Raw genomic sequence first — 27,977 nt, 5'->3', positions numbered from 1 at the left:
GCGCATCTAGCATCGGAGAATGAGGAAGAGCGAGCCGCTCGGCTCCGAAAACCCAAGAAGCGTGACCACAACCACATAGAAAGCCAGGCTTTGGATAAATGGTATAATAATTACAGCTAAATCAAAGGCTAACCAAATAAAATCAAGATTGTACAGGCTACGCCAAGCTTTCCCTTTTGCATGTCCACGGTTAGCTGAGTAAAGCCACAGCCATCTCTTTTTCAACTACAACAATATGCTACTTTTGTGGTCTGTATAAGTCTCTTCACGGTTCACTTCAAACATTTCCGCTCTCTATCCCTCTCTTTCACGAATTCCGACTTGAAACATTCTTTTCGCAAACTGAGCTAAACATTCTTTCTATTCATCTGTGGCAATTGAAATAGCAACAAAGAACCTGATAAACGTATGCGTGTATATACAGGCATGTATGTACGCATTTGTTTGTGTGTGCTGGCGAGTGCTTGCTCGTGCGTGTGCGTGTCTGTGCGTGCGTTTGGGTTCAAAATCTTTTTGTTGAGGGGTCAGGAAGACAGAAGCGACAACTTGGTGGACAGCATAACTTCCTTCCAGTCACCGGCCCGCTGATGCGTCCCTGCAGATAAATAATAAAAGCATGAAGGTATCACAACGTGAAATTGAAAAACGCCGACTTGGCTGCACTCACGCAGCAAGCATATATTTAGGATGCTAAATGCCAATTGCGGCGAACGAGCGAGAACGACTAGAGCATACCAGGATGAATAAACACGCTACGAATATCAAGTTTCACAAGCGCGAAGACGGGCGATGCCTAGCTGGTTGAGCGCGATGAAAGCCATTATCCTGTTTGACGTCCGGAACGGACGCTTTTCTCCCGCATTCCCTCTACTGCCTTCACATTGATGTGTCTTGCTCACTGCCGCCGCAAGTTCGGGTGGCGCTGCTAGCAACCGTTGCTAGATTTCCTCTCTGGGCGACCCCTTTCCCAGCGCCGCCCTGATGACGTCACTCGAGCTATCCGATGTTATGCTAAAAAGCCCCCTATAATAAGGTAAGAACAAAGAGAAATCTCTCGATACTAGGCAGATGCTTCTCGAAAAGTTCTTGGACACTGGGTCTCCCCGTCCACACAAAGTTCAGTGCTGAAGTACCTATTTTTACACTTAGAAGCGAATTCGACGGCATTGGTCAATTGTAGTTAGATCCTCCTGCTGCCTTAGCAAGTGTCAAGTCCTTACATCCCGCCGGAACTGAATTACAACGGTGGCTTTGTTTTCTTACTACGTCCCCCTCCCTCTTCTTATCAGAACACTCGAATGAAGGCGCGCAAGACAAAACTTCCTCTTCCAAGAAATCGTTTTTGCCCTTTTTTTGCCATCAATACGCAGACCTACCACATTGAATTCGATCCTGCGAAGAAAAACCCCTACAAACTCTTACAAAGCATCCAATTTTATTTCAAATTACGAACGAGGAGCACTGGGAGGTAGCGATGCTCCGCCCATACCCTCTGCCCTAGGCCTCACTAGCCCGGGTGGCCGAAGACGTCGCGAACTTTATTAATCCTGCCGTAGCCGGAAACACATTTAAATCTACCTGAAAATGGTCCCAACCGTGGCAACAATAAAGTTTTTTCTAATCTGATCTGTTCCTCTTTTAAGCATACTTACTCGTACGAACGATCTGGTTTCAACAAGCGAACAGGATCTGCTTTAAGGGATACCGTTCCAACCAGCATGCGCAGCGCTTTACAATTAAGGCACATTGTCAATCGTGCAATTTTCGTGACATGGCAAGGAAGCACTTTTTAGATGTCACAAAACTGATAAAACCGGTGTAACGTGGTATAGTTCAAAAATACCGCTCAAAGGTGACATCCGTCGTCATCGTGGGGCGTCAAAATGTACTCTTCTTCGCGTTTGTCCAGTTTTTGGGCTGTTTTTCGCCGTCACATGTGCGATCTAGGTATTCCTACCACAGTTTACAAACATTTTGCCAGCGTTAGGGCCTACGCCAGTTTTCGTCAAAGTTGGCACCGTACCGACGAAAGGATATCTCAATGAATGTTGAGGTACGACCCATGAGAACACGGCAGTGGGTTCCCGTTAGGTTTAAATTGGTGTTTTGCGAGTGTAGTTGGGCTGTGCATTAGGCGTGGAACAAAGGTCATAATGTTTGCGTGGCTACGTCAGTACACTGAGAACTCAGAGGAAACCAAGGAAGCCACGGAAAGTCAATAAAAACCAGCCAAGCAGTCATATTTCGTGCGATCAGTTAATGTAGCGAAAGAAGTCTAGAAAGGAATGAGCCACTGAAGTAATGAGCATTGCGTTTGAAACGCAAATCATACCTCCCACACAATGGGTTCCGCCAGTCGCTGAGCTTGAGCTGAACGGGCTGAAACGAATAAGAACATTTATTATGTAAAGCCCATGCAATCACTCAATTATGACACGCAGCTACCTAGGCCCAGTGAATTGTTGTTTAAAACAAATCCTGAAGCGGAATGTCGAACAAGTCTTCTCAGTTTAGTTTTCGCACTTCATAACATGCACCAAGCGTGAGAAAAGCCTTCAAGAGCTCCTGCCGAACGCTAGCACCACCACACTCGGTACATACAACAGCCCAAGAGCAAGCCTGGTGACTAATACAAGCAAACACATATCGACACCCACCCCACGGCACCTAATCCAGCCCGCACAAGCCCCACACCCAAACTGCACCCTCTGTGCAGCCCCAGCCACCCTATCCCGCATAATGTGAGAGGGCCCTCAAAATTTATATCCTGGAATCACCACGGCTGAGCAGAAGAGAGAAGCACTGGCATCTCACGACAGGGAGGTACAGACCTCCCTGATCGCAAGGGCCGCCTGGTTAGTCGTTGGATTATCATCAAAGGCCACCAACTTGTCACACGGAAGGCAAGCTTCGCCTAATAAAGTTTATTATTTCACTCTCTTTTTCTTGAGAGCGGTCTGAAACCACTAAAAAGTGGCAGTCTTAGAAGAACACCTGAGTACTCCTGTTGAAAGGGATCAGGGAAAAGAGCGCATAAATAAATCAGAAAATACCCAATATCATGCAGGCCTATTAATAATGCCAAAGACAACAGAAGGCCAACTTATTGACTTTTGCACAGGCTGTCGTATGTTCTGCGGCTACTTCATCCCTACTACTCACGCGTCCACGAATTCGAACTTCTCTGCAAAAATGTGGCGGTGCCGAACAGCTCCCCACTAACGGCCCCGTAAGAGGCTCCTGCTTTCCTTCCATCGAGGGAACGATCATCGGCCCCGCTTCTATTCCTACAACAGTTCTTGCCATTTTATTGAAAGCCTTCTTGGCGACATGGATCCGCTTGTGGCGCTCTTACGAGGCTGCTCCTATTTCAGCTCTACAGGACATCTCGCTAACTTCGGCATCTCATGGAAGCACTTTCCAGCCGAAAGTTTCATGTTTCGCAGGTTTGGATGGCCATCCCTTCACGGAGTGTGCTTTCCGCTTTCCCGTGCATTTACTTTCCAGTCAAGCATTACGCCGCATTTGTTACTCTTCAGAATCCAATCCTATGACGCCTTACGATGCTGTGCTTGATGTCGAAGGCAAGTCCCTCCTGAGCTGAGCTCTACCGAGCTTACCCGCGTTTAAGTAAGCCCGCCTGAGCGAACCTCAATGACACCTGTATGATTTACGTTGAGCTAAGGTTGAACAAAAAAACTGATGAAAAGGAATTACATTAGACATGTCGCGGAAGCTTGGGAGGGCTTTCGCGAAGATATGGGGGCCGATTTCATCGACATGGAGCTCAGAGTGAAGAACCCCAAGAATGGGAGATCCTTTATTATGAAAAACAAAATTACAAATAAAGCAAAACTGCTTAGAGAAGGCATTTCTGTATGCTGATCTCAGCAATTTCGTCTTAGGAGAAAAATTATCCCACCTTCCCGTGAGGGGAACCCTGTGGAGATGCGACGCATCTTGGGGGTTCACTTGGTGTTTCCGTTGGGTTGATTCTCTAATTGCGTGGAACGTGTGAGGAACGCGTATGATGTATTCTTTCTTTACCAAGCGGCGTAACGTTAACGATGATGGCCTTGTGGTCGCTGAAGTGTACGGGTAGTGGATGGTGAAGTAACGGGACCACCGTGCAATTTGCAGCGATCACTGTTATCACAGTGATCGGTGCTTGTTACGGTTGCGCTGGCGATAGCAGAATTGTTAGGCTCCATTCAACGCATCGATGGAAATCGGAACGCCGGTGCTGGAACAACCACGGCTATGACGCAACGTGGCGCGGCTGTGAGGCAACACAATCCAACACAATCCACTTTAATTCAATCCATTCCAAATCAAATCCAATCCAATCCAAACCAAGCCAAGCCAAGCCAAGCCAAGCCAACCCAATCGAATCGAACCCAATGCCCCTCGCGAGAGAGTGTTCGCTATCGGAGAGGAGAGGGGGTGAGCGGCGGAGAGCGCAGCTCGCGCGGCGAGGAGAATGGGGGAGGGGTTTGGACGGACAACAACAACGCCGTATGGAGGGACAAGGCGAATGAATGAGATGTAGTAGCATCTAAAAGGTTCCATTAAGCACTTTCATGGTCTCAAGCGAAATTACGCAGGCAGCCGACTGGGCCAAACAAACGGCGTGCTGCGACGAAGTTCCCGTGCCGCTGCGAACACGACCCTTAGGAATACCCTATTGATGGGGGCAGTGGCCTGTGCGCTTCGTAGAACTCCGGTTCTAGGAAGCGCACGGCCAAGCCTATGCACGTAAACGAAGAACTGGCGGCACATTATAGCAAAATTTTAACAAGCCACGACTACCAAGAGTTCTGCACCGTATGCCTCGAATGCAACCATGACCCATTTTGTAGAAAAGTCCAGCCTTCGGCGCTGCAAAACTATACAAAGCCGAAATGACATGCATGGGAATCTGCGGCGGCTTGCACTTCTTATGTGCCCAGCATTGTGAAATTTTTCTCGCTGACGGCTTACTACAGGAGGCAAATCTTGATGTAATGGGCCTTATAAAGAGGGATGCGTTACAACAGTTACGGATCTTTCCAAAATCACACGCCTCGCGTTAAACCCAAGATATTGCAGGAGGGTTTTCTGTTCCCAAAGCCTAGCGAAACTAACTCCCCCTTTTACCCCAACATTTCATGCAATCTCCGAAATCGCCCATCTAAGCTACATTTTTACCTTTATGGAGACTTTCTAGCAATATAACAGACCAAATGTGTTTTTCATCGCAGGCATTAGAGCGACACTTGAGAATTGAGGCAAGAGGCAAAAAACTACAGATAAACTAATCTTTGAAACTGTGAATAAAATCCCGTAAACGTAGCCGCAAAAAGGTATCATTGCTTAGCTGTACCTGGAATGGTGTTACCGGCGGAAAGCGACGTCCTTCGTTTTTCTCCCTCAACAGTACAGCAAAGTACAAGTGTTACGACTTTTTTTTTTTTCAACACTGTACAACTCATAAAAACGGACCATTTCTATTTGCTTGAAATGAGGTACAACAGAAATGAAATAAAAAGTGCACAGAAATCCTTCGGTACTCTTAAAGATCTCTACATGGAACATTTATACTGTAAAATTCTCAGAAATGTTCCATACTTACGATAATACAAGAAGCCCGCTGGATGCATAGATGTTCCTGGATGCACCATCGCGTTCACCGACTGCGGGCTAGCATCTGCGTTATCAGCACAAACATGGCCTAGCTGTCATGCCTCATACTTCTTTGATTACATGTTAAGGAGGAATATATCACTCAAGATTGGCTATGCCCCAGGGTAATTTATGCAGTCGTGCTAATTGTTTCGGCTGTGAAGGAAACAATTCGAACACACCATTCAAAAACCCAATGACAAAGAAAATTTACGTGATCTTTCCAGCTTTTTTCTCCAAAAAAAAACAGTCACTGAGGTATTTTGTCAGATCGGGCACCGGACAACTAGAATCGTAATACGAGCTCGAGCGCCTATGCCTGTATTCGCTGAACAGCTGTGGACTCGCATATTTCTCCAAAATAAAATTCGGAGTGCCATAAACTAGGGCTGTTTTAGATTACGTCGGTATAATTTCTGGATATAAACAGCCGCAACACAACCCGTAACTAAGTAGTATTTGAAAATTTTCGTGCTGTACACCTTCTAGGAGGACAGTGTTTCGCACATAACATCGGCCTTACGGAAGAACAACCTGGAATGCAGCAGTTCTCACAGTCTTTACCATTGCCTCGTGCAACTTGAACTTCGTATAATCGTGTAAACACACACACACACACACACACACACACACACACACACACACACAGACACAGACACACACACACACACACACACACACACACACACACACACACACACACACACACACACACACACACACACACACACACACACACACACACACACACACACACACACACACACACACGCGCGCGCGCGCGCACGCACGCACACTCACACACTCACACGCATGCGCACACATGTGTGCGTGTGCGTGCGTGCGAGTTCATGCCGAAGATGGGCTATCTTCTGTGATTCGAAGCCTGCACTTCAGTCGTTCCAGTCAGCCCTGTGCCGAGGACCTCTCGAAGAGCTACTGACAGAAATAAGACTGGTGTACGACCGTGCTGCCCAGGCAGGTCATGATGTGAACCTGCAGTGGCTTCCCAGCCACTGCGGCATTGTCGGCAACGAAAGTGCGGACTCTGCCGCCAGGCTGGCGCATCAAACACCGACCACTGTCCTCATTCCATTGTCCAGGACGGACGAAGCCAGGGCCCTCCGCATACTTGGACGGGAAAAAACAATCTCTCAATGGTCAACAGAAGCATTCACATGTGCACATATTGGTGCCCTTGACCCGCACCTGCAACGTCCCCAACCACTAAGCCTCCACGGTCTGGCGCAACTCTTCTTTGCCGTCTCTGGCGCTGGGTGGCATTCGCAAATGCCCAATCATACTTAATAGGAATGGGACCAAGTTAGGAGTGCGAAACGTGCGACACGCTCGAGACGATACGTGACGTTTTGTGCGAGTTCCCACGGTACTCACCTGAAAGAAAGAAGCTGTCGTCAGCACTAAGAAACCTGGACTCTCGGCGCCCATTTTCGCAGGAGCAGAGTCTGGGCCACTGGCCGTCTCTGTCATCCGCTTAGAAGGCGATTAAGAAACTCTTACGCTTTCTACGGGGGACGAACTTAAACTCCAGACTATAGACTGAAAGCCTTCATGCATAATCACTTAACTAGAACGTTTAGTGCTTCATCGCTGGACATACCTGTCCGCTCCAATTTTTCTCCATTCATTCCTTTCTCTTTTTTGCGTATGTTCCCTTTCCGACATGCAGGATAGCAAACTAGGATCTAGCCAGGTTAACCTTCCTGCCTTCCTTCTACATCCTTCCTTCCTTCCACGCAGGACATACCGGGCTACTACAAGTACATATTCTTGTAATTGGTTGCGTTGCTGGCGCGTGCGCCCCTAGGCCTTCTGTGAATTTATGAACTGTCCTGGCATTCCTCACGCAGCTGGTCATTGGTATTTTCAGAAATGGATGTGTCACCTGTGGTGTAGGTGGCGCCGCTAACCCTAATAACTTGCTAACCTATTAACCTAGGCGCCTGTATCTGTTATCTATATATGACTGTTGTAGTTCGGTCTAAGCGACAATAAAAGCAGCGGGCATTGGTCCATGGTGGTTATTGTGCGGTGATCACTATGTCGTGACTGACTACATGGTGTCAGAAGGGGGGGGGGGTATCCGTTGTCATCTGTTGAGTATGGCTTGAGTGAGGGCGGCGTATTCCGCACTCGCGGCTGCGGGCTGGGCTAGCTTTTCGCGGCAATGGCGTAAAGTGATCTAAGCCGCCTACTTCAACGAGCGCGCTTCTCGGCTAGCAAGATGGACAAATACGGCAGGTCAATGCCGGCTGTGGCTACGGTGAACCTCCGGCCCCCACCTCCCGTCGACTTCTGCAACTCTGGAGAGTGGCGGCATTGGCTTCTTCAGTTCGAAGACTACAGCTCTGCATCAGGACTGCACGTCGCCGCTGCGGAGGTACGCGTTAGAACCCTGCTGTACAGACGAAAGCGTTATGATAGTAAACACGGGAGCGCGTGTCGCTCAGTGCATGCAGAGCGGTCTAGCGATGGAATGGGGAACTGTCGACAATTGGAGGATCCACTCCCTGATGACGGTTGATTGCGCTGTTGTCTGCTGCTGTAGCTACGTTGGATATCTGGAAACGATTCCAGAGAATACATCTGCCGATGAGGGGCTTTTTATCAAGTGCGAAATGGAGCAAATGCATTAAAGCGTTTCTTTTCGCTGCCCGATTGAGTGATAAAAGATGCTATCCTCCGTGACGTAACTAATGGAGCAGGCAGCCGTGTGCTAAAGCGCTTTCAGGGAGTGCACCCGCCAACCGCACAAACTGCGCGAGCACGCCAGCCTCTCACTAGAGCGCTCGACTGAGCGGCACGCACTTAATTGTTTACTGTCATAAAGCTAGCTTACGAGTATACTGTATGGGACCAAGAGCTCGGGAAATCCTTTCCTCGCTTCGTGTTCCAGAAGGCCAGGTGAAGGATTTTTTTTTATTTGATTTTTTATATCTTGGCAAAAACCAAGGGGAGGCTGAGACTAAAGGTGAAAGGGGCCTGACAGAGGCCTCAGTCACCCGATTTACAGCGTACATAACAACACGTCTGTTCACAAATTTAAGCATGATCACCAGGTGGTCACCAGGCGGTCACCAGCAAGTTCGACTCTTCTTTCGTCCACCCAACGAACCAGCTGTACGAGAGCGCGAGATTTCACCGGCGAACACAGTAGCCTGGGGTGTCCGCCGAAGCGTTTTACACTACTCTTTGGTGCATGGTTCGGCGATGCAACTATACGTCACGGGAGATAGAAAAGCGCCTCGGGCGTGATTGGTTCTTTGTCGGGCTTTAGGATAGCAAGCTGTCAGATAAGCATTGTAGAAACTCGAAACTATCGCTGGAGGAAGCACTATTACAGGTGAGGCAAAACGAGGATGCCGAAAAAGAACGCATTGCACGTGAGGCAGAAATTGGTGCCCCGTCTACGCCGGTATCTTTTGACGGGGCGAAACTATGGTCGGGGAAGAGGAACCGCCAACCTCGAGCGGCGTCTTCGGCAACCACATGTGGTTCTGCTGCACTGACATCAGGAGGGACATGCCACTTCTGTGGGAGGCCAGCGCATGCACGTACCGACTGCCCCGTGATACGTGCTCCGTGCAACAAGTACCACAAGTTCAAGTTCCAGTTCAAGTTCAAGTTTTTATTTACATCATGCAGATGTGGGGTGGCTCGAGCGAAAAGGAAAGGAGTTTCACTTGAATAAGCCCGAGCCCCCCTTGTACAAGGCATCAATGCAACAAGGGCAGATAAAACAGTTCTTCACACCACAGGTTACAGAATCGAAACAATTCTACTTAATGTTCGTATAACAGTTAGGTGTGACACCACAAAATACACACGATATTTCTATCAATTCATTAATAAAGAAACACAACAAAATTAGCAATATAACACACAGTCTAGGTACACTGTACATGTGTAAAAATAATATGAAACAAAGTAAACCATAACACGTTTAAATAGCTGACATTCCGGGCTATGAAAATAATGTTAAGAAAGAAAAATTTGACGAAGATTACGTGAAGCATACCGTTCTAAAATTATATTCTGGCGCATTAACCTGTTCAGTAGGTGAGGAACAGCGTAAAAAGCATTTGGTGGCCATATTCAGTGCGACAAAATGTAATGTGCCAGTACTCTTGGTTCCTTATACTATACATGGGAATGTTTACTTTTAATTGCAATAACTGTGTGAAAGAAGATTGATTATTATGAATGGAGGTTTTGTACCGAAGTGCAAGGAAATAGTCATACAGTTTATGAATAGGCAACAAATTAAAACGTATGAACGGTGGTTCCGTATGTGCGAAATATTCTGCATTTGCTATATGACGAATTGCTTTCTTTTGCAGCAGGTGTAATTTGTTAGTATTGGGGTGGGTAGTGGAACCCCTAACCAAACAGCAGTAATTAACATGAGACCTAATGAGTGCATTGTAAATTATCATTTTTTTTCGCGCAGGAACGAAATGGCGACATTTAGCAAGAATGCCTACACACTTTGAAACTGAGGTTATAAGATAATTAACGTGCGTGTCGCAAGACATATTTTTGTGGAAGAAAACGCCTAATGTTTTTATCGTGTCAACGATTTTAATATTCGAGTCGCCAATGTTAATTGATGGTGGCTTTGGTTTTACGTGAATTGATAAGGAGCGAATTTGCTTCACTCCATGTTTCCAATGACTGAAGTGCTTTGTTGATGACAGTCTGTAGCAGTCGTACGTCCTTGCCTTGAAAAAATAAACTTGTATCATCTGCGTATATGATGTATTTGAGATTTTTATCAATTGTAACAATATCATTAATATAGAAAAGAAATAATAATGGACCTAATATGCTGCCTTGGGGCACGCCTGTTGTAATTTGCAACGGTGTTCCATTCGTCCGTTGCTTCGGTTGAGCTATATGAAATAGGCTCGCTGAGCCAGACGAAGGCGAATTTTGTCGACGTTGAGGTCAACGGAACACCCGTAGGGTTCAAGGTGGACAGCGGTGCGGAAGTGTCCGTGATACCAAGCATGTTCTCCGGCATTCCTTCACGTCTCGAAGCGCCTGAAGGTGAGCTGATGGGCCCAGGGGGGCAGCCACTTGTTGTTTTGGGGATCTTCAGGGCAACATTGAAGTGGAAAAACCGCTATACTGTAGAGAAGCCTTACGTGGTACGCTCACAGCACGTACCCCTTCTCGGGTTTCCAGCTATTCAGGAGCTTGGTGTCGTCCAATTTGCGGGCGGTGTCGTCAAATCAGCTGACAAAAAACAAGGGACGCATCTACGCGTCAACACCTTTGCGCCACAAATATTAAATGGTCTAGGTGAACTCAGAGAGGCGTACGAGATCCGCTTGCAGCCGGGAGCCATTCCATACTTCGTGAACGTTCCTAGGCGCATTCCAATCCCTCTTCTCGACGTCGTGAAGGCTGAGCTGGATACATTGTCTACAAGGCAAGTTATACGGAAAGTTACTAAGCCCACACCGTGGTGTGCAGGCCTGGTGGTTGTTGAAAAGGCTTCCGGAGACTACCGACTGTACTTTGATCTGACAAGACTGAACAAAGTGATTCTTAGCGAACGGCATGTCCTACCTACGGTCACGCAAGTACTAGGTCTTCTCGGTGGCGCCAAGGTATTTCCGAAGCTCGAAGCGACATCCAGTTTTCACCAAGTGCGGCTGGCTGAAAGTAGCCAGGAGTTGACAACATTTATCACGTTGTTTGGGCGGTAGTGTTTTTGCCGACTCCCACTTGGTATAACCTCGGTGCCAGAGTAGTTCCAACGCCAGATGTGTTACATCCTCGAAGGGAAGAAAGATGTGGTCAACATTATTGACGATGTGCTGGTGTTCGTCCGGAACCGGGACGAATACGACAAAAGGTTTGTGGAGGTACTTGGTCGCATGAAGGCAGCGGGTCTGACCTTTGACAAAGCAAAGTGCCAGTGGGGGGGGGGGGGGGGGCAGCGTACGCTTTCTCAGAGTTGTAGATTCAGCGGAAGATATCTCACCGGATCTGGCCAAGGTAGGGTGCTAGCTGAAAATGATGCCACCGGTGGATGTCGGAGCTGTTCGCAGGTTCCTTGGCAGGGTGAATCATGTCGCCAGTTCTTGCCGCATTTGTTGAATGGCGTGGCTCCTATCAGGGAGCTGTTGTGCAAGAACGCTGCTTGGATCTGGGGGCCACCTCAGGAAGCTGTTTTCCAAAAAGTAAAAGAGATGCTCGCGTGCGAAGTCTGCATGGCTTGCTATAACCCGGCGCGACCAACGGTTGTTTCGGCGGATTCCAGCTCTATTCGGCTAGGGGCAGTTCCACTCCAGGATCAACCCAACGGAGAACGACGAGCGGTAGCTTTGGCGTCGCGTTCGCTTACTGCGACCGAGCAACGCTACAGCAAGACTTAAAAGGAGGCCTTGGCCATAACATGGGTGGTGAAAAGGTTCGACGAGTTTCTCAGGGATCTTCAGTTTCTCATGGAAACAGATCATCAACCACTTACGGCTTTCCAAGGGGAAATGGAGGTCTACCTCTTGCCACCAAGGATACAGTGCCTACGACTTAAGCTGATGCGGTATAATTTCAAGATCTTGTATGTACCCGGCAGATTGTTGGGGACAGCTGACACGTCCAGGGATCCAGTACGTGGTCTCGCAAGAGTGGGGATTGACTCCGTGGAATGCTAAGCACAGTCAGCGCTAGCTCGTCAATTAGCTTCGAAGTGATGAAGCATCATCAAGCGTCGGATGGCCTGTGTTCCACTCTAGTCAGGTTCTGCGAGTACGGCTGGCCTGCTAAAGCAAGGCTACCTTCGCACCTGGCACCCCACTGGAAATTTCGTGTTGAGCTTTCAGTCGCTGAGTCGGTTCTCTTCAGACGTAGCCAGGTGGTGGTCCCAGCTGCGCTTCAGGGGGAAGTCTTGCAGCTTATGCACGAGGGGCACCTCGGTGTTGCTCGTTCCAAGGCAAGGGCTAGGGAGTCTATATGGTGTCCAGGAATCAGCCGCAAAATTAAAGACCTGGTGGAAAACTTTCAACAGTGCGCGATGGTGAGGCAGCAAAGGGCTGAGCCTATAATTCAATCCCCTACCCCACAGCTTCCTTGGCAGCAAGTGGGTGCCGGCTTATTTCTTTTTGAAGGCCAAGTTTTCGTGTGCGTGGTTGACTATTATACCCGCTACCTTGAGGTATTGCCCTTGCGTGGAACGTCAAGTAGCGCAGTTATCTCCGCCATGATGAGCATCATGGGTCGTTTCGGGGTGCCCAAGGTGGCACGAAATGTTAACAGGCCACAATTTTCGTACCGTGATTATGCGGAGTTTGCTGAAAGCTACGGCTTTACCCATCGCCCAAGCAGCCCGGGTTTCCCGCAGTCGAACGGTGAGGTGGAATGTGTTGTGCATACGGTGAAGGAGCTGTGGCGAAAGAACGCAGACCGTCACATGGCCCTGCTGGTGTATCGTGACACTCCCCGATCCACAGGCTTCCGCCCAGCGCCGCTGTTCATGGGCCTGCAGTTGCGGATTCGTTTGCCGAAATCAAGGAACTTGCTGCAACCAGCCTGGCCTGACACGGCGACTTTCGCCGAGCGGGATTCTGCTTCACGGTGGAGACAGACAAAAGACTACAACCGCCGCCATGGTTTTCGGCAGTTACGGGAGTTGCGGCCTGGTCAGGACGTCTGGGTCACCGACACGCAGTGTGCTGGACGGCTGCTGAGCCCGGGGCAGCGGCCTCGCTTCTACGTGGTTGCGACACCGAACGGGGTGGTGCAGCGGAACTGCCGCCATATCGTTCCTTTCGGGAGCAGGGCTCCCCTTTGCGGACTCTCACCCGGAGAGCAAACCAGCCACCGTATAGGCTCCAATGGTTCGCAGGAGACTTCTGTTCGAGAGGAGGATGAGGAAACGACTTTTATAGTCAAATGGAGTGCGTTAAGAGCCCGATGGGGTGGCTCCGTCTTCACTGGTTCCATATGCTTCTAGGGTAGCGTAGCCTGGCCCCTGTGGATCAGTCGGAGCTGGTCTTCCAGGGCGGGGCTGGATAGCAAGATCTCCCATCGCTCATCAACGGTAAAAATAGTAGTGGGATTACTGATGGGTATAGATTTAGACGAGCCTGGCGTGGACCGTTCACCGAGTGCGAAAACTGCGAGTGCAAAGACTCCACGTGTTCCTTGTCTGCGGCGTACACGCTCAGGCAGTCGCGTGGTCGCGCCGGAGATACTGAACTTGTAAACCTGCAAAAGGTGTTTTTCCCAGAAGGGGAGATGTGGTGTAGGTGGCGCCACTAACCCTACTAACTCGCTAACCTATTAACCTAGGCGCCTGTGTCTGTTATCTATATATGACTGTTGTAGTTCTGACGAAGCGACAATAAAAGCAGTGGACATTTGGCCACGGTGTTTATTGTGCGGTGATCACTATGGCGTGACTCACTACATCATCTGCGGCCTCCCTTCTGTGTGCGTTGTTCTTGTCAGTTTTCTTACTTTGCATTTCGTGTGTTGAGACGTTCGCTGTACCGTTCGTTTGTTGCTGTAATCTGTACGTGAAGTGTCGGTTTTAGGTGCACAGTACTTCATGGGCTCGCCTTGCCGTCGTAGCTCGCTAACGGTCGAAGCGACTGCCGGAATCAGGCGGCGGAGCGAGATAACGGACCCAATTAGATACTGCTGTACCGTCGTCAGGAAGTCACTCTGAGGCTTCGAAAACCACGTGGGTGAAATAGTCATAACCATTCGGACCTCGTGAACCACTCGCGCTCGTCATACATCTCCCATTGTTTAGCGCAAAGACAACTGTAGGTACTTTTAATGCAAAATCTGTGTATATAACCGCCAGCCCCACGTTCATTTAGTAAGGAATGCTCGTTGGGTTGGTTTTTATGATAGTAAGCGAAAAAGATGTCCGCGAAAAAAAATGGCGTGTTCGAAATGACGAACAAAGGCTCCAGCCATGCGAGAAAAAAATGGTGCGTTGAAATGCCGCAGAGAGGCTCCAGCCCCGCAAGAAAAAAATGTCACGTTCGAAATGCCGCGGAAAGGCTGCAGCCTTGCAAGAAAACAATTACGCGTTCGAAATGACGCAAAACAGCTCCAGCATAAAAAATTAAAGCAACAACATAACAAACAGAACAGAATACGCGCTGGTGAAGTTTACTGATGGGGGAGCCCGAGCACTCCGAAGGCGGTCGGAACGAGAAATGTATATATAGATATGTATAATTTCCAGCCACGACTATCGAGTGCCAGCTGAGTCCAAGGTTTTTTCCGAAAAAAGAAAGAAGAAAGGCAGAGAGAGAGAGAGAGAGAGAGAGAGAGAGAGAGAGAGAGAAAGAGAGAAAGAAAGGGGTCGTATAACCACAGCAATACTTGTTAAGAGCTGCCTTGTTATTACGACCGCTTATTTTCTCTCTCACTCTCTCTCTTCTTTCTTTTTTTTGTTGTTGTTGTATTATGGGCATATCTCGACTGCATGCATACTGTCCGTTTCCGAAACATCTTCCGCTCCTTCTCACAGTTTTCCGCAAAGCTATATAAGAAATGTGTTCCAAATGTTTGTGACAGCAAAACAATGTAACTGTACTGTGATGAAGGCAAGTGCCGTTGCCACTACGTGAGTAAACCTTCTTTGTTGTTGGTCTTGCTGTGCATCCGTCTCTTTCCTTAAATTATATATATATATATATATAGTCTGGAAAAATAAAACTCACACCGAGCGCGACAAAGTAAGGTAACTAAAGACAGGGAGTTCCTATCTTCAGAGTGCAGAATAAGATGGTTCAACGAAAAAATTGTTTTTATAAGATAATCTCCCTTTCCCCCGTGGCAACAGCGTTGAAAGAGGGGTCGAGACAAGATATGCCCATGCATGCAGTTGACATCGGCAAAAAAATCAGTCACGTGGGACGAACATGAGAAAACAAGAACTGAAAAAAAGAAGAAACACAACAAAAAAATGAAAAAAATGAAAAGGTAATTACCCTTCACCCATTGGCAATAGGGGGAAAAGAGAGGGGTGAAAACAAGATGTCCCCTTGCACGCATTTGGAATATGGATAAAAAAAGATAACAAAGAACTCAGTCACCTGGTACGAACATGAGAAAGAAGTACGAAGAAAAAGAAATTAACAAGATTATTGGTATTTTCAGTGTCTCGTGGCAACTGGGGGCAAGAAAGGAGTCCAAACAAGACATGCCCGTGCACGAAAAGACGCACATCTGGCCATACACATCCGTTCTAAGAATCAGAGTCAGGTGATTGAAACATGAGAGTACTATAGTTGGCTTCTGTTTGTGGGATTCAAGGGTCGTCCACAAAAGCAGTCAGACAGGCAGTTTCTACAGGAATTGAGTGTGCATTAGTATACAAAGAGCAGAAAAATCGAGGAAAAAAAGGAAAGGAGAAAAAAAGAAAGACATTGTCAAACAGGTCATGAAAAGAACGATAACAGAAGGCAGTAGCGCGCGCATGACGCGCTCTTGGAGGTACACGTCTGGTCGGCACACGGTACCAGTTGAGGGAACGCCGAGGCGGTCAGCAACGAATATTAGAAAACAGCAATAAAAAAGGAAGGGTAGAGGAAAGCAAACACACTCACTCCCGTGCACAAATAGATTACAAGGACAGAGTATCAAATCTAACAATGGTACCGAAGCCTTCTACCAAGAACATAATGTCCAGACTTGCTCGTCAAATTTGGTTTTAGTGAAGCCACTGTGCTAAAATATGCGGTGCTAGCACGAAACTATAACCGTCTACTGGGGGTCACCAACTCATGAGAGAATATTATCGAGGCAAAAAAATGAACAGGCATGACACTATCCTGAGGAATGCAGAATTCCAGCATATGAACAAGAAGGAGAGAGGAGGAGGAGAAGGCGAAAGCCGAACTTTTGATCGGAGGAAAGACACACCGATTCCCATAACTTTCATTGATGCCAAATGACGCTGACTTAAACTTATAGATGAAGTAGGTCTCACGAACCTCGCGATTGTGATGCGTATGAAAATTAGATTCAAGAATTGTGGCCTTCAGATGTTCAACAGAATGACCAGGATTGTGAACATTCTATGATAGAGGCAAAGGGCAGGTTTTTGCATGAGAGCAGTGATTGTTAAACCTCAAACGAAAGCGTGTTTCAGTCTGGCCGATGTATTGTTTGCCGCAGAGGGTGCATTCCAACAGGTATACGACGTTGGCGGAATTACAGTTAAAGTTCCCTTTTACATTAACATAATAGTTTGAAGCTGTGCTGGCGGCGCGCTGTGTGGTGGTCATTTGTGGGCATACCTTACACCGTGGTTTGTTACAGGGCATGGAACCAGTAGTCCGTGGTCGGCTGATCCTGGATTTGGTGTGAACGTCGCACAAATTTTGCTGCGTCTACAAACAACACGTGGTGGTTCCGGAAATATTCTTTTTCGGCGTTCACTTTGAACAAGGATATTGTGATGTTTCCTATAGTACGGATGCAACTTTCGGAGAAGAGGCCGAATGGGTCATAACGATGTTTGTTTGTGGATTGGTTTGGTAGCTTTTTTACGGAGAATTTCGGTGCGTTTCAACTGATTCGCTCGCGTGATCCCGTCGTAGATCGCCTGCTCTGAGTATTTTTGGTTCAAGAACACGGTTTTAAGTTCTCTGCAGTTACAATCGAAATCCGCTTAGCTTTTGCAGATTCGCCTAAAACGGTGAGATTGGCTATAATGTATTGCGGTCTTCAGTGCCTGACATGGCTGCTGTGGAAGTGCAAATACTGGCGCCTGTCCGTAGGTTTCCCATAGAGATTAGTATGAAGCCTGCCCTGAGAAACTGTGATTGCAACATCCAGAAAGTTTATGCTGTGCGTAGAGTAGGAATGGGACAGGGAGATAGTAGGATGCGCGAGGTTAAAAGCCTCAATAAATGTACGAACTTCCATTTCACCATGCTGCCATATCATGAATGTATCATCTATATACCTTTTGTAGTACCGTGGCTTCAAATTTTTGGTGGCGAGGAAGTTTGACTCTAGACATCCTATAAACATATTCGCGTAGTTGGGACCTATTTGGGTTCCCATTGACGTTCCGCTGACTTGCACATAATTGACACCATCAAACTCAAAATTGTTAAGCTCAAGGATAAGGCGAAGGAAAGTTTCAAGGGTGAGAGAATCGGTGGGTTTGCCACCCGCAGACTTCTCATAAGCACATTATACAGCGGTTATTCCATCCGCATGCGGAATGTTAGTGTATAGCGACACCACATCCAGGGACCAAGCAAACAGTTGTTAGGAATTTCAATCTTCATGATATCCGTGAGAAAATCATTTAAATCCTTAATGAAGGATGGAAAGCTGCAGGAATGTCGCGAATAAGAGAGTCGACATATCGGGAGGGGTTCTCGGTGACAGTAACAATTCCAGAAACAATGGGGCGACCTGAGTACTTTTTTTTATGAATCTTAGGGAGAAGGTAGAATCTACCTGCTACTGGGCTTAAGAGGATACGAGAACGAGGAATCGTTTCGGTTATTTCCTGATTTTGAAAAAGCTCAGTGAGTTTATCTTTGACAATTAGCTTATAATTTAATGGGATCACTAGGGAGTACTTTGTAGACTGTCGATTCTGACAGTTGTCTACGAGCCTCGTTGACATAGCTTTGTCGAGGACCACGATGGCGCCTCCTTTATCAGCCGGTTTTGATTACTATTTCGGGCAAAACGTGCCAGTTCCTCCAGGGCTTTCTTTTCCTTGTTTGTGATGTTACAGGGGAAAGATGTTTGCTTTTGGTATGCTGCTCGTACATCGCGATGAACGGCTTTAATGTACATGTTGAGGCATGTATCGCGCTGCGTGGGAGGTGTCCAGTGCTTATGGCTAAGTAATGCAGTTCGGACTTCGTCGGTTGGAGGACGGTCATGGAAGTACTCTCGCAGTCTCATATTCCTGGGGGAGTTATCGAAGTCCTTAAAAAGTTGAAATTCGTCGAAACCGCCAGTTGCCGGGCAAAAGTTTAGACCTTTTGACGGGGCGCTCATCTGATCTGGTGACAGGGTAATACTAGAGAGGTTCATCATATTTCCAGTGAGATTTATGTTAGCGTTGATAATCTGGGAGAGTTGACAGAAGGGCGATAAAAATTTGGGTATGCGTTGGCAGACTGATTACTACCGGCGCTAATGTGAGCTGGTGAATGGTCCATGTTTTACGCGTTAATCGCGTTTAAGGGGTGATTTTCATGTGCATTTCCAGATAATGGACAGCCTTTAGTAGTGGGGCTAACTTTATTCTTACCGGTGTAGTCATTGCTACGAATATTATCTCCGGAAAATTTGCAGACTTTTTTCACATATGGCGGATGCATTTTTGGATTCGTAGCTGCGTAGAAGGCCCGATTTTCGTTCGCTTATTCTGTACTCTGAAGAAAGGAAGTCCTCTATCTAAAACGTCAGTAAACTTAAAGGTTGATAGTCTGTCTTAATTCACCGAGCCCCTCATTTCCCATTTCTGATTCGCTATATATATATATATATATATATATATATATATATATATATATATATATATATATATATATATATATATAATCCAGGGAGTAGTAGAACTTTAAAGATGGTAGAGAACACAAGAGAAGAAAAACTTCGAATAAGGTAAAAGCACGATTGTGGCCTACGTTTCCGCAAAGAGAACTTGCTTTGAGGAAAGCAACTTGAGGAAAGCAAGTTCTCTTTGCTGAAACGTAGGCCACAATCGTGCTTTTACCTTGTTTGAAGTTTTTCTTCTCTTATATATATATATATATATATATATATATATACATTGCGCCTTGTACTCGTGTGGAAGACATTATAGCTCGAATAAAGCGAATAACATGGGCGTGGGGGTTAATTAACGTCATGCCAATGAGAGGCACGATGTGGACAATCCGTTAACGGAGTGGCTGCCAATAGACCGTAAACGCCATAGGCGTGGGCCAAGGACTCGATGGAGGTGGGAACTACGAAAATTGGGGGGAACGGGATGGCTCAGCTAGCACTCGATAGACATTGCTCTAAGACGCTCAGTCTGTTTGTTTCTGACCACGAGAGTTTAAATCTGGTCCTCAGAGGGCGCTTCAAGTGCACAACTAGTGTCAGCAACATTGGCTAGAGCGAGCTTCCCCTTCTGTTTCCTTTACCGCATAAGTGAAGCTCTGCAACAGTCATCCCTCTTTAATTAAAAAGCAATTATTAGCATGCCTTCAACAACCACCAAAATATTTTGCACTTACGAAACTTGTACTGTGCTAGAGGCCTGGGTGTTCCCGGTCTCGGTATCAAGAGCTTCCCGGCCCCCAAGTCAGGATCTGCAATATCAGAAAACACACCGAAACACTCTTACAGCTCTTATTTTAATAAAGTGGTGGCGTCATTACACGAACTAAGATTGAGATTACACCAACTAAGATTCAGATATTGTAGATTACGTGTTTTAGTATGACGGTGCCTCTGCTCCTCCGACTAACCAAACCATTCCACGCGAAAGGGAAGGGCATACTTCGGCGCATACGCATTTCTTTATCAGACTGAACTCCGCGACCCAGACTCCCCGCCCCTCACGCACGCCAGCACGCCCGCATGGAAGCATACACCTACGCGCGTCAATATTCTCTGAACAGGTACGCAGGAGGCTCAGGGGAGTTTTCAGCACGATTATCATGCCACAGAGTCCTTTCATGCGGAACGAGAAATGATCCGGTTTAACCAATACCAGCCTCGAAAACCTTGAGCAACCACAGAGATTATTTTCACGTCGCAAATTCTCTTTGTGCGAATGGCGGCCGCCGACTTAAACCACCGCCAAGGAACACGACTGGGCGACTCTAGTGGGGCCTCCTGTTCTGTTTGATAGTATGACTTGGATTCTAACGTGCAGTTAACACGAGGATAAGTATGTGTTAAGGGCTGGTGCATAATACGTCACCCCTTCTCGTTACGCGTCGCCAAACCGCAAAAATTTGGAAAGTTCGTAAAAATTTGTTAAATGTATTTCTTTAAAATACGTTTTTCACCCCTGGTATAGACTTAAGGGGTTACCAAAGGGTAGTTATTTAAACTTTGGATTTAAATTTTAAGACTGGATTTGGTCGTCCTGGCCCATTTACGGCCCATCAGCCCAATATTTACAGCAAAGCTGTTTAGAAAATCGTAATTTTTCCTGTCCGTAGTTGAAAATACCAACAAAATACCAAGCGCGTTCACATGAGCACGTGCGTGCTTCGCGGCGACCGCCCGGCATTGAAAAAAAAAACAGAATATTCAGAGTGCTAGTGCCCCGCGACGACTGCCCGGCGTCCCAGAAGCATGTTTGTCAAGCCAAGCATACCCACTTAACCCTTTACAGCCCAGCCCACACAAACGTGTGGGTCAACGAATTCGTTTACTTAGTGGCGCCTGTTCCGGTTTCGGTTTCACAGCCCTGGGTAGCCGCTGCGAACACTTCCGAGCATGGAGGAAAGAATACTCTTCCTCCATGCTTCCGAGACTTTATTGGTTTCGGTAGTTCATTCATTTTGCCACCAGGGGGCGAGAAATCGCACATTGAAAATGGTGCCCCAGCAGGCACGATTACGCTAGCCGCCTTCAAGATGAAAACTGATATTTCTTCTTGCTATTCTCATATTTTCTGAATAACAAGCGTAAGACACGACTTGCAGGACTTGGAAAAACACGATCGGCTAAAAAATACACCCGTTCCCTTCGTGTGCGTTCCGTCATCACGCTTGAAACATGAACCCACACATACGTGTTGGCTGGGCTTTCGTCGTTACGAAAATTTTGCTGGGCGGTATAGGCTGGCGGGCTCGTGCACTGCAGCGCTAGCGATAAATAATTTTTCTTGCTTTCTTGGTGTCTCAATTATTCGTGGTTTTGTGCTGGCTCGTTGGTAATGTTTTCTGGCGCCTTAACCTTGAAATAGTTCCGTAATTACTTGTGATAATAAGATTAATTATAATTATTAATTACATTAATTAAAACATCATTGTTATTTATTTTCACAAAATCCTATTTATAATGCAAGTACTCCTGAAAACAATATGAAACTTAAAAATAATAATACGTAAAAATGCAGTTTTTCTGTGCCTGATGCCGTTTTTAAGGTATTCTTACTATGCGCGGATCATACGAATAGAAGCCCAGCCCACACATATGTGTGGGTTTGTTTTCTGTATGAAATACTCTGAGCTTTCCATTTTAACTTGTCGAAGCATCATTAGTAAGGGGTAAATACACAAAATTTAATTACTTGTGGCCATTTTTTCTAAAATATTTTTGTTGGGCCGGAAAGGGTTATGGAGATTCACGAAAATTGGCAAAAAAAACCTCCAGCTTTCGGTGTGATCTGGACAACACTTACTGTGAACAGAGAGACATGTTATAGCGTACGCCCCTCCAAGGTGATGTCCAATGATATATCGCTTCCATAAAAATGAAGCAACCTCGCACATATCGCAAGAATAATGCAGTAAAGGTCATTGCGGCAGCAAAGAAAAGGCAAATCGGCTGCCATCGTGGTCTTAAGCCGTAGTGATGGACGTGAAGGTTGCGTACAGCTTCGCTGCCTTGAAGTCTTACGCGTTAGTCTGCGCTTCCTTCATTTTTATTAAATTTTGAAAAAAGCGACGCGAAAAAAAATGCCCGTATATCGGCTTTCTTAATGCAAAGGTCGACAGAAGACTATTATTCTGCCACCCGGACCACGTAACGACTTCACCTCCCTCCTGAACGCCTCACACACTCTCCTACCTGTGCACTCCACTCATGATGAAGGCTATTAAGGTTTCCTCAATTCAATCCAATTGTCCTATGTTCGTACTGCTAGCCTGCCATCTGTGGGGAATTTTCGTTTCTGTTGTTTTTGAAGCGCTCTAACCGACACTTCGTTTCAGTGTTTGCATTTGTCTGTTTCCTATTCAAAACATTTACCCATGTTACCTTTGTCATTTGCTATCGTAAGAACCAATCCGATGTTGCTTTATATTTATATATATATGCGATAGAGAAGTCAAACTGAAAAACATTTAAAAACAACATTTATTCTAACGTTTGGATCGGGGACCGGTCTTTTTCAAAGATGCAAATAGGGCAGATCAGTTGGGTTAAATACATTTCAGTTGTGGGCGGAGCAAGCAGATGTATCAAGCAAAACGTACGCTGTACGCGACACAGATGTATGCGAGGCCCAAGAACGCAAGGGGGGGGGGGAGGGGGACGTTGGAGTAGTGCCGGGGAAAAGAGGGGTAAGGAGGGCGTAATCAAAGCAGGTGAGGCTACAGGATAAGAGGAAGGCACTGCATGGCACTGAAGTCACGACAGGAAAGCAACAAAGTGAAGTACTAAGGAGGGGCTCGTATCCCCCTCTTCCTTCCTTTTTCCTTTCTTTTTTTCTCTTTTTTTCTGTGTGTGTGTGTGTGTGTGTGTGTGTGTGTGTGTGTGTGTGTGTGTGTGTGTGTGTGTGTGTGTGTGTGTGTGTGTGTGTGTGTGTGTGTGGGTTAACGCTTGCAATAGGCGTCCGTAATTAACTCTGGTCTCCCCCACCCTTTTCTCCTAACCAGTCGATTTCAGTTAAGAAACTAGCAGGAAACGAGCCCCTCCTTAATTCCTCACTTTCTTGCTTTCCCGTGGTGACTTCAGTGCCATGCAGCGCCTTCCTCTTATCCTGTAGGCTCGCCTGCCTTGATTACGCCCCCCTTTCCCCTCTGTTCCCCAGCACTACTCCAATGTCCCCCCCCCCCCTTTGCGTTCTTGGTCCTCGCATACGTGTGCGTCACATAGAGCCTACGTTTTGCTTGATACATCTGCTTGCTCCGCCCACAACTGAAACCCAACTGATCTGCACTATTTGTACACTTGAAAAAGGCCGGTCCCCGGTCGAAACATTACAATAAATGTTATGTTTTTCAGTTTGTCTTCTCTATCGTACAGCTAACCTCATAGTCAGGAACCTTTTCTGTTCACTATATATATATATATATATATATATATATATATATATATATAGTATAAGTAAAGGGTCGGATACACAGCAAGAACAATTACAAACAAGGTTTACTGACGTAGCGGCAACGGGACTTGCCTTCATCAGAGTAAAGTTACATGATTACAGGGTAAAGTTACAAAATCATGTAACTTTACTCTGATGAAGGCAAGTCCCGTTGCCGCTACGTAAGTAAACCTTGTTTGTTATTGTTCTTGCTGTGTATACGAACCTTTACTTATACTTTTTTGCGCGCTTTGTGAGTGTTATCTTTCTCTAGATTTATATATATATATATATATATATATATATATATATATATATATATATATATATATATATATATATATATATATATATATATATATATATATATATATATATATATGTAAGGAAATGAGGGGCTCGTTGGGGAAATACAGAAAGATAAGTCGGCAGTCTACAACGCCAAAGGAGGCATAGGGGTGTGGTTAGGCTCTTTTTTTTTAGTACGGTTAATGAAGTTAATATTTTTTTTAAATATACGGAAGAAAGAAAGAAAGAAAAACACGCGCCCAGAGTGGGGACCGAACCCACGCCTTTCGATTAGATCTCGAATGCCTTACCAATTCGGCTATCTGGGCGACTGGGTTCTCCTTCACTTTCTGGGCTATTTATATTTACTTGAAGTGTATCTGACGCTTGAGGGTGGTAGCCAGCGCCACTCAGACTACACGGGGAGAAGGGGACCTTCTTTTCAACCCCCGGGGCGTGACTAGAACGTCTACAGCCTGTCATGAGCAGGTAACTGGCGGGAAGCCCTCTTATGCTACCTAGGCATCAAGGCTGCCAGAATCGAGACCCTCGCTAGGCTTTCGCAGAATAATATAGTAAGGAAATGAGGGGCTCGTTGGGGAAATACAGAAAGATAAGTCGGCAGTGTACAACGCCAAAGGAGGCATAGGGGTGTGGTTAGGCTCTTTTTTTTTTAGTACGGTTCATGAAGTTACTATTTTTTTTTAATATACGGAAGAAAGAAAGAAATAAAAACACGCGCCCAGAGTGGGGACCGAACCCACGCCTTTCGATTAGATCTCGAATGCCTTACCAATTCGGCTATCTGGCCGACTGTGTTCTCCTTCACTTTCTGGTCTATTTATATTTACTTGAAGTGTATCTGACGCTTGAGGATGGTAGCCAGCGCCACTCAGACTACACGGGGAGAAGGGGACCTTCTTTTCAATCCCCGGGGCGTGACTAGAACGTCTGCAGCCTGTCATGAGCAGGTAACTGCCGGGAAGCCCTCTTATGCTACCTAGGCATCAAGGCTGCCAGAATCGAGACCCTCGCTAGGCTTTCGCAGTATAATATAGTAAGGAAATGAGGGGCTCGTTGGGGAAATACAGAAAGATAAGTCGGCAGTCTACAACGCCAAAGGAGGCATAGGGGTGTGGTTAGGCTCTTTTTTTTTAGTACGGTTAATGAAGTTAATATATTTTTTAAATATACGGAAGAAAAAAAGAAAGAAAAACACGCGCCCACAGTGGGGACCGAACCCACGCCTTTCGATTAGATCTCGAATGCCTTACCAATTCGGCTGTCTGGGTGACTGGGTTCTCCTTCACTTTCTAGGGTATTTATATTTCCTAGAAGTGATCTGACGCTTGAGGGTTGTACCCTGCGCCACTGTGACTAGACAGGGAGAAGGGGACCTTCTTTTCAACCCCCCCCCCCCCCCCCCGGCGTGACTCGAACGTCTATAGCCTGTCATGAGCGGCTAACTGGCGGGAAAATCTCTTATGCTACCTTGGCATCAAGGCTGCCAGATCCGAGACCCTCGCTAGGTTTCCCAGAATAATATAGTTAGGAAATGAGGGGCTCGTTGAGGAAATACAGCAAGATAGGTCGGCAGTCTACAACGCCAAAGGGGGCATAGGGGAGTTGTTAGGCACTTTTTTTGAGTCCGGTTAGAGAAAGTCACATTTTTTAAATATACGGAAGAAAGAAAGAAAAACCTATCTTGCTATATATATATATATATATATATATATATATATATATATATATATATATATATATATTATATTTATATACATATACAGAATGATTATACTCTACGTCTCTACGTTATGTGCGTGTATTTTGCCTCACATATTCCTGAGGCTTCCTTAGCGCCAAATAGCTGTATGACCCATCGACCCATCTCCGCAGCTTTGTATTTTGGAACGGTCTTGCCTATTTCGTGTTACTTCGTGTTAAGCCATCCCGTTAGCTGAATATTCTTTGAGCTATTGAGTCTACCGACCGACCGACAGGAAGACAGACAGACAAACCAACATTTTGGCCTTTATATAACCCCAGAACGACCCGAGACATTGAAATGATGTGGAATTGTTGAAGTCAAAAAATCTTACTGGTTTTGCTAAAGCATGTTTCCGGTACAATCTTCTATAATAGGTCTGTAGAAGTAATCCAAATGTGGAGCACTTACAGTAATTGAATACTGATGGAGGCATAGTTGTTCCATGCTTTGGCGTCGTGTTCACCGACTGCGAGATGGCATCTGCAATAGCACCGAATAGGTAGTCACTGTTAATGGAGATATTTGGAGCGAGAGCTTGGGCATGATAGGCTATGTCGTTAACCTTACTGCAGGTTCTTGCTCTAGTAGTCGTTTCTGAATATTTCGACTGCTGCGTACACAGATCCTACATTCTTAAATATTAGGCGCATTCTGAGCCTGAATGGAGTCATGTTTTTTTGAAATGTCCACAGGGGTGTATATACTTATTCTATGTTCTGGCTTCAATTTTCTTTGTCCTTTCTTTTTAAGTTCACAATTTCGTCGATTTTATTGTTAAATTACTTCTTCTTAACATCATTTTATTCCTCATTTCCCTTTGTTGCTTTTAGTTTTTGTGTGCGTCTTTGAGTTCTTGCGTCTTTCAAGCTCTCAGAGAGGAAAGTCATTCTTTTACTTGTAAGCCATCGAATAGAACAGGACCCATTCCACAATAAATGCTGTAGTAATTTGTCATTAACCTATTTCATTATTGTTTTCTATTCTCGTATTTTTGTTGATATCCGCAACAAGAAAGACATCAACAATGCATTGACCAGGATCCATACTTGTTTTCGCCTAATGGTTATCCAGAGAAGAAGATTAATTTTTATTAAAGATCACGTGAACCCCGTGGTTTTGAGGGGACTTTTTTTACAAAATCGCGCCGCCAGCCCGTGTTACGTTTGCCTCCAACATTCATAAGCTGGTTAAAATGCGTTGATGTGCAGCAACGCCGGTTTACCTGTTAACTGTAAATATGGGACCTCAGCTTAAAATAAAGTAAACAAATTGCAGTAGGACCCCGATTTAACAGCATAACCGCTACTAAACCCAAAGAGCAGCAAGCAAATCAATGCAGTTCTACATTATCCGTTATTGCAACTGGTCCTGTGAAAATCATTTAGCGAATACTTTTGCCGATTGACCAGTGGTATACGCTGCTAAATTATGGTGAAATCGTCATTCACACCTTCTGAAATAAAACTCCGGTGCATTCTGCTGCGCAGCGCACCCTCAGTACATTCGTACTAGCTCCCACCGCCCCCCCTTACTGTTCAAATAACACTGTTACACCAATAAAATGCTAAAACCGGATGATGTATTTGTGTCTTCGCTTTTACGGTATTTCAAGCTGAATACATTTAGAAGTTTGGTTTTCGTTACTTTTCGGGTTTTACTTGAAAACAGTTTCTGGAATCGCTATCCAAATGTCACATGATCAATGAATCAGGTTATCATGTTTCGAAAAAGCTTCGAACCAAATTCGCATTCGAATCTCTGTTCTAGGCGCCGGATTTACAACTGTTCTAAAGGCTTGTCGTAGTAGATAAATTAATTAAGACCACCTAGGGTACGTCCGTTAACACACCAAATTTTTGTACGAATGAGCGTTTTCTTTTTTTATGCATTCGCGCTGAATCACGTAAAGAAGACGATATGTGAACCCTTTCATGCAGTAACACTGCTTACCTGCGCAAGGCGAAATAAATTAATACGGGCTTAGCTCATGGGACATCAAAAGTCGAATCTCTGACCGGATACCAATCACAGTCTTCTTACCTTCTGTCGGCACCATTGCTTCCGTCAAACGCCCCTCGTCGCCTTCCCGTGCGGGTTACGTCTCGCTTGAATCTGGCTTTTATTGAGGAGTCGCACCGACTTCCTTCGCGTTGCGCACGCCACACTCGTTCGGCTAACGGGCCTTCTCCTTTGATTGCACAGCCTTGTAGGGCTTGGACAGCGCGAAAGTACATGCACTGCTGTTGTTCT

General features: G+C 46.0%; 1 protein-coding gene across 1 annotated transcript; it reads right to left on the bottom strand.

The window, feature by feature from the left end:
• Positions 1-4: 4 nt before the first annotated feature.
• Positions 5-26,203, bottom strand: LOC144167394 (uncharacterized). Its single transcript, XM_077696670.1, has 5 exons — positions 26,136-26,203; positions 19,920-19,994; positions 5,612-5,686; positions 2,333-2,379; positions 5-595 (listed from the first exon to the last, which is right to left on the bottom strand). The coding sequence occupies exons 1-5, from the start codon at positions 26,158-26,160 to the stop codon at positions 503-505; spliced, it is 315 nt and encodes a 104-aa protein (XP_077552796.1). The 5' UTR covers positions 26,161-26,203; the 3' UTR covers positions 5-502.
• Between the last annotated feature and the right edge of the window lie 1,774 nt (positions 26,204-27,977).

Source organism: Haemaphysalis longicornis, unplaced genomic scaffold, assembly GCF_048455015.1.
Source record: "Haemaphysalis longicornis isolate Haplotype H1 unplaced genomic scaffold, Haemaphysalis longicornis Haplotype H1 scaffold_1, whole genome shotgun sequence".
In the NCBI taxonomy this organism is placed as follows: domain Eukaryota; kingdom Metazoa; phylum Arthropoda; class Arachnida; order Ixodida; family Ixodidae; genus Haemaphysalis; species Haemaphysalis longicornis.
This window is presented reverse-complemented; position numbering and strand designations above follow the sequence as displayed.

What these genes read in the sequence shown, in the direction of transcription:
- LOC144167394 (XM_077696670.1), bottom strand. Translation starts at nt 26,160, where the DNA reads ATGCCTCCATCAGTATTCAATTACT. An exon ending in TCCATCAGTATTCAATTACT is followed by an intron (nt 19,995 to 26,135) that starts GTAAGTGCTCCA and finishes CTGATATTGCAG; the next exon opens with ATCCTGACTTGGGGGCCGGG. An exon ending in AGCGGGCTTCTTGTATTATC is followed by an intron (nt 2,380 to 5,611) that starts GTAAGTATGGAA and finishes TATTCGTTTCAG; the next exon opens with CCCGTTCAGCTCAAGCTCAG.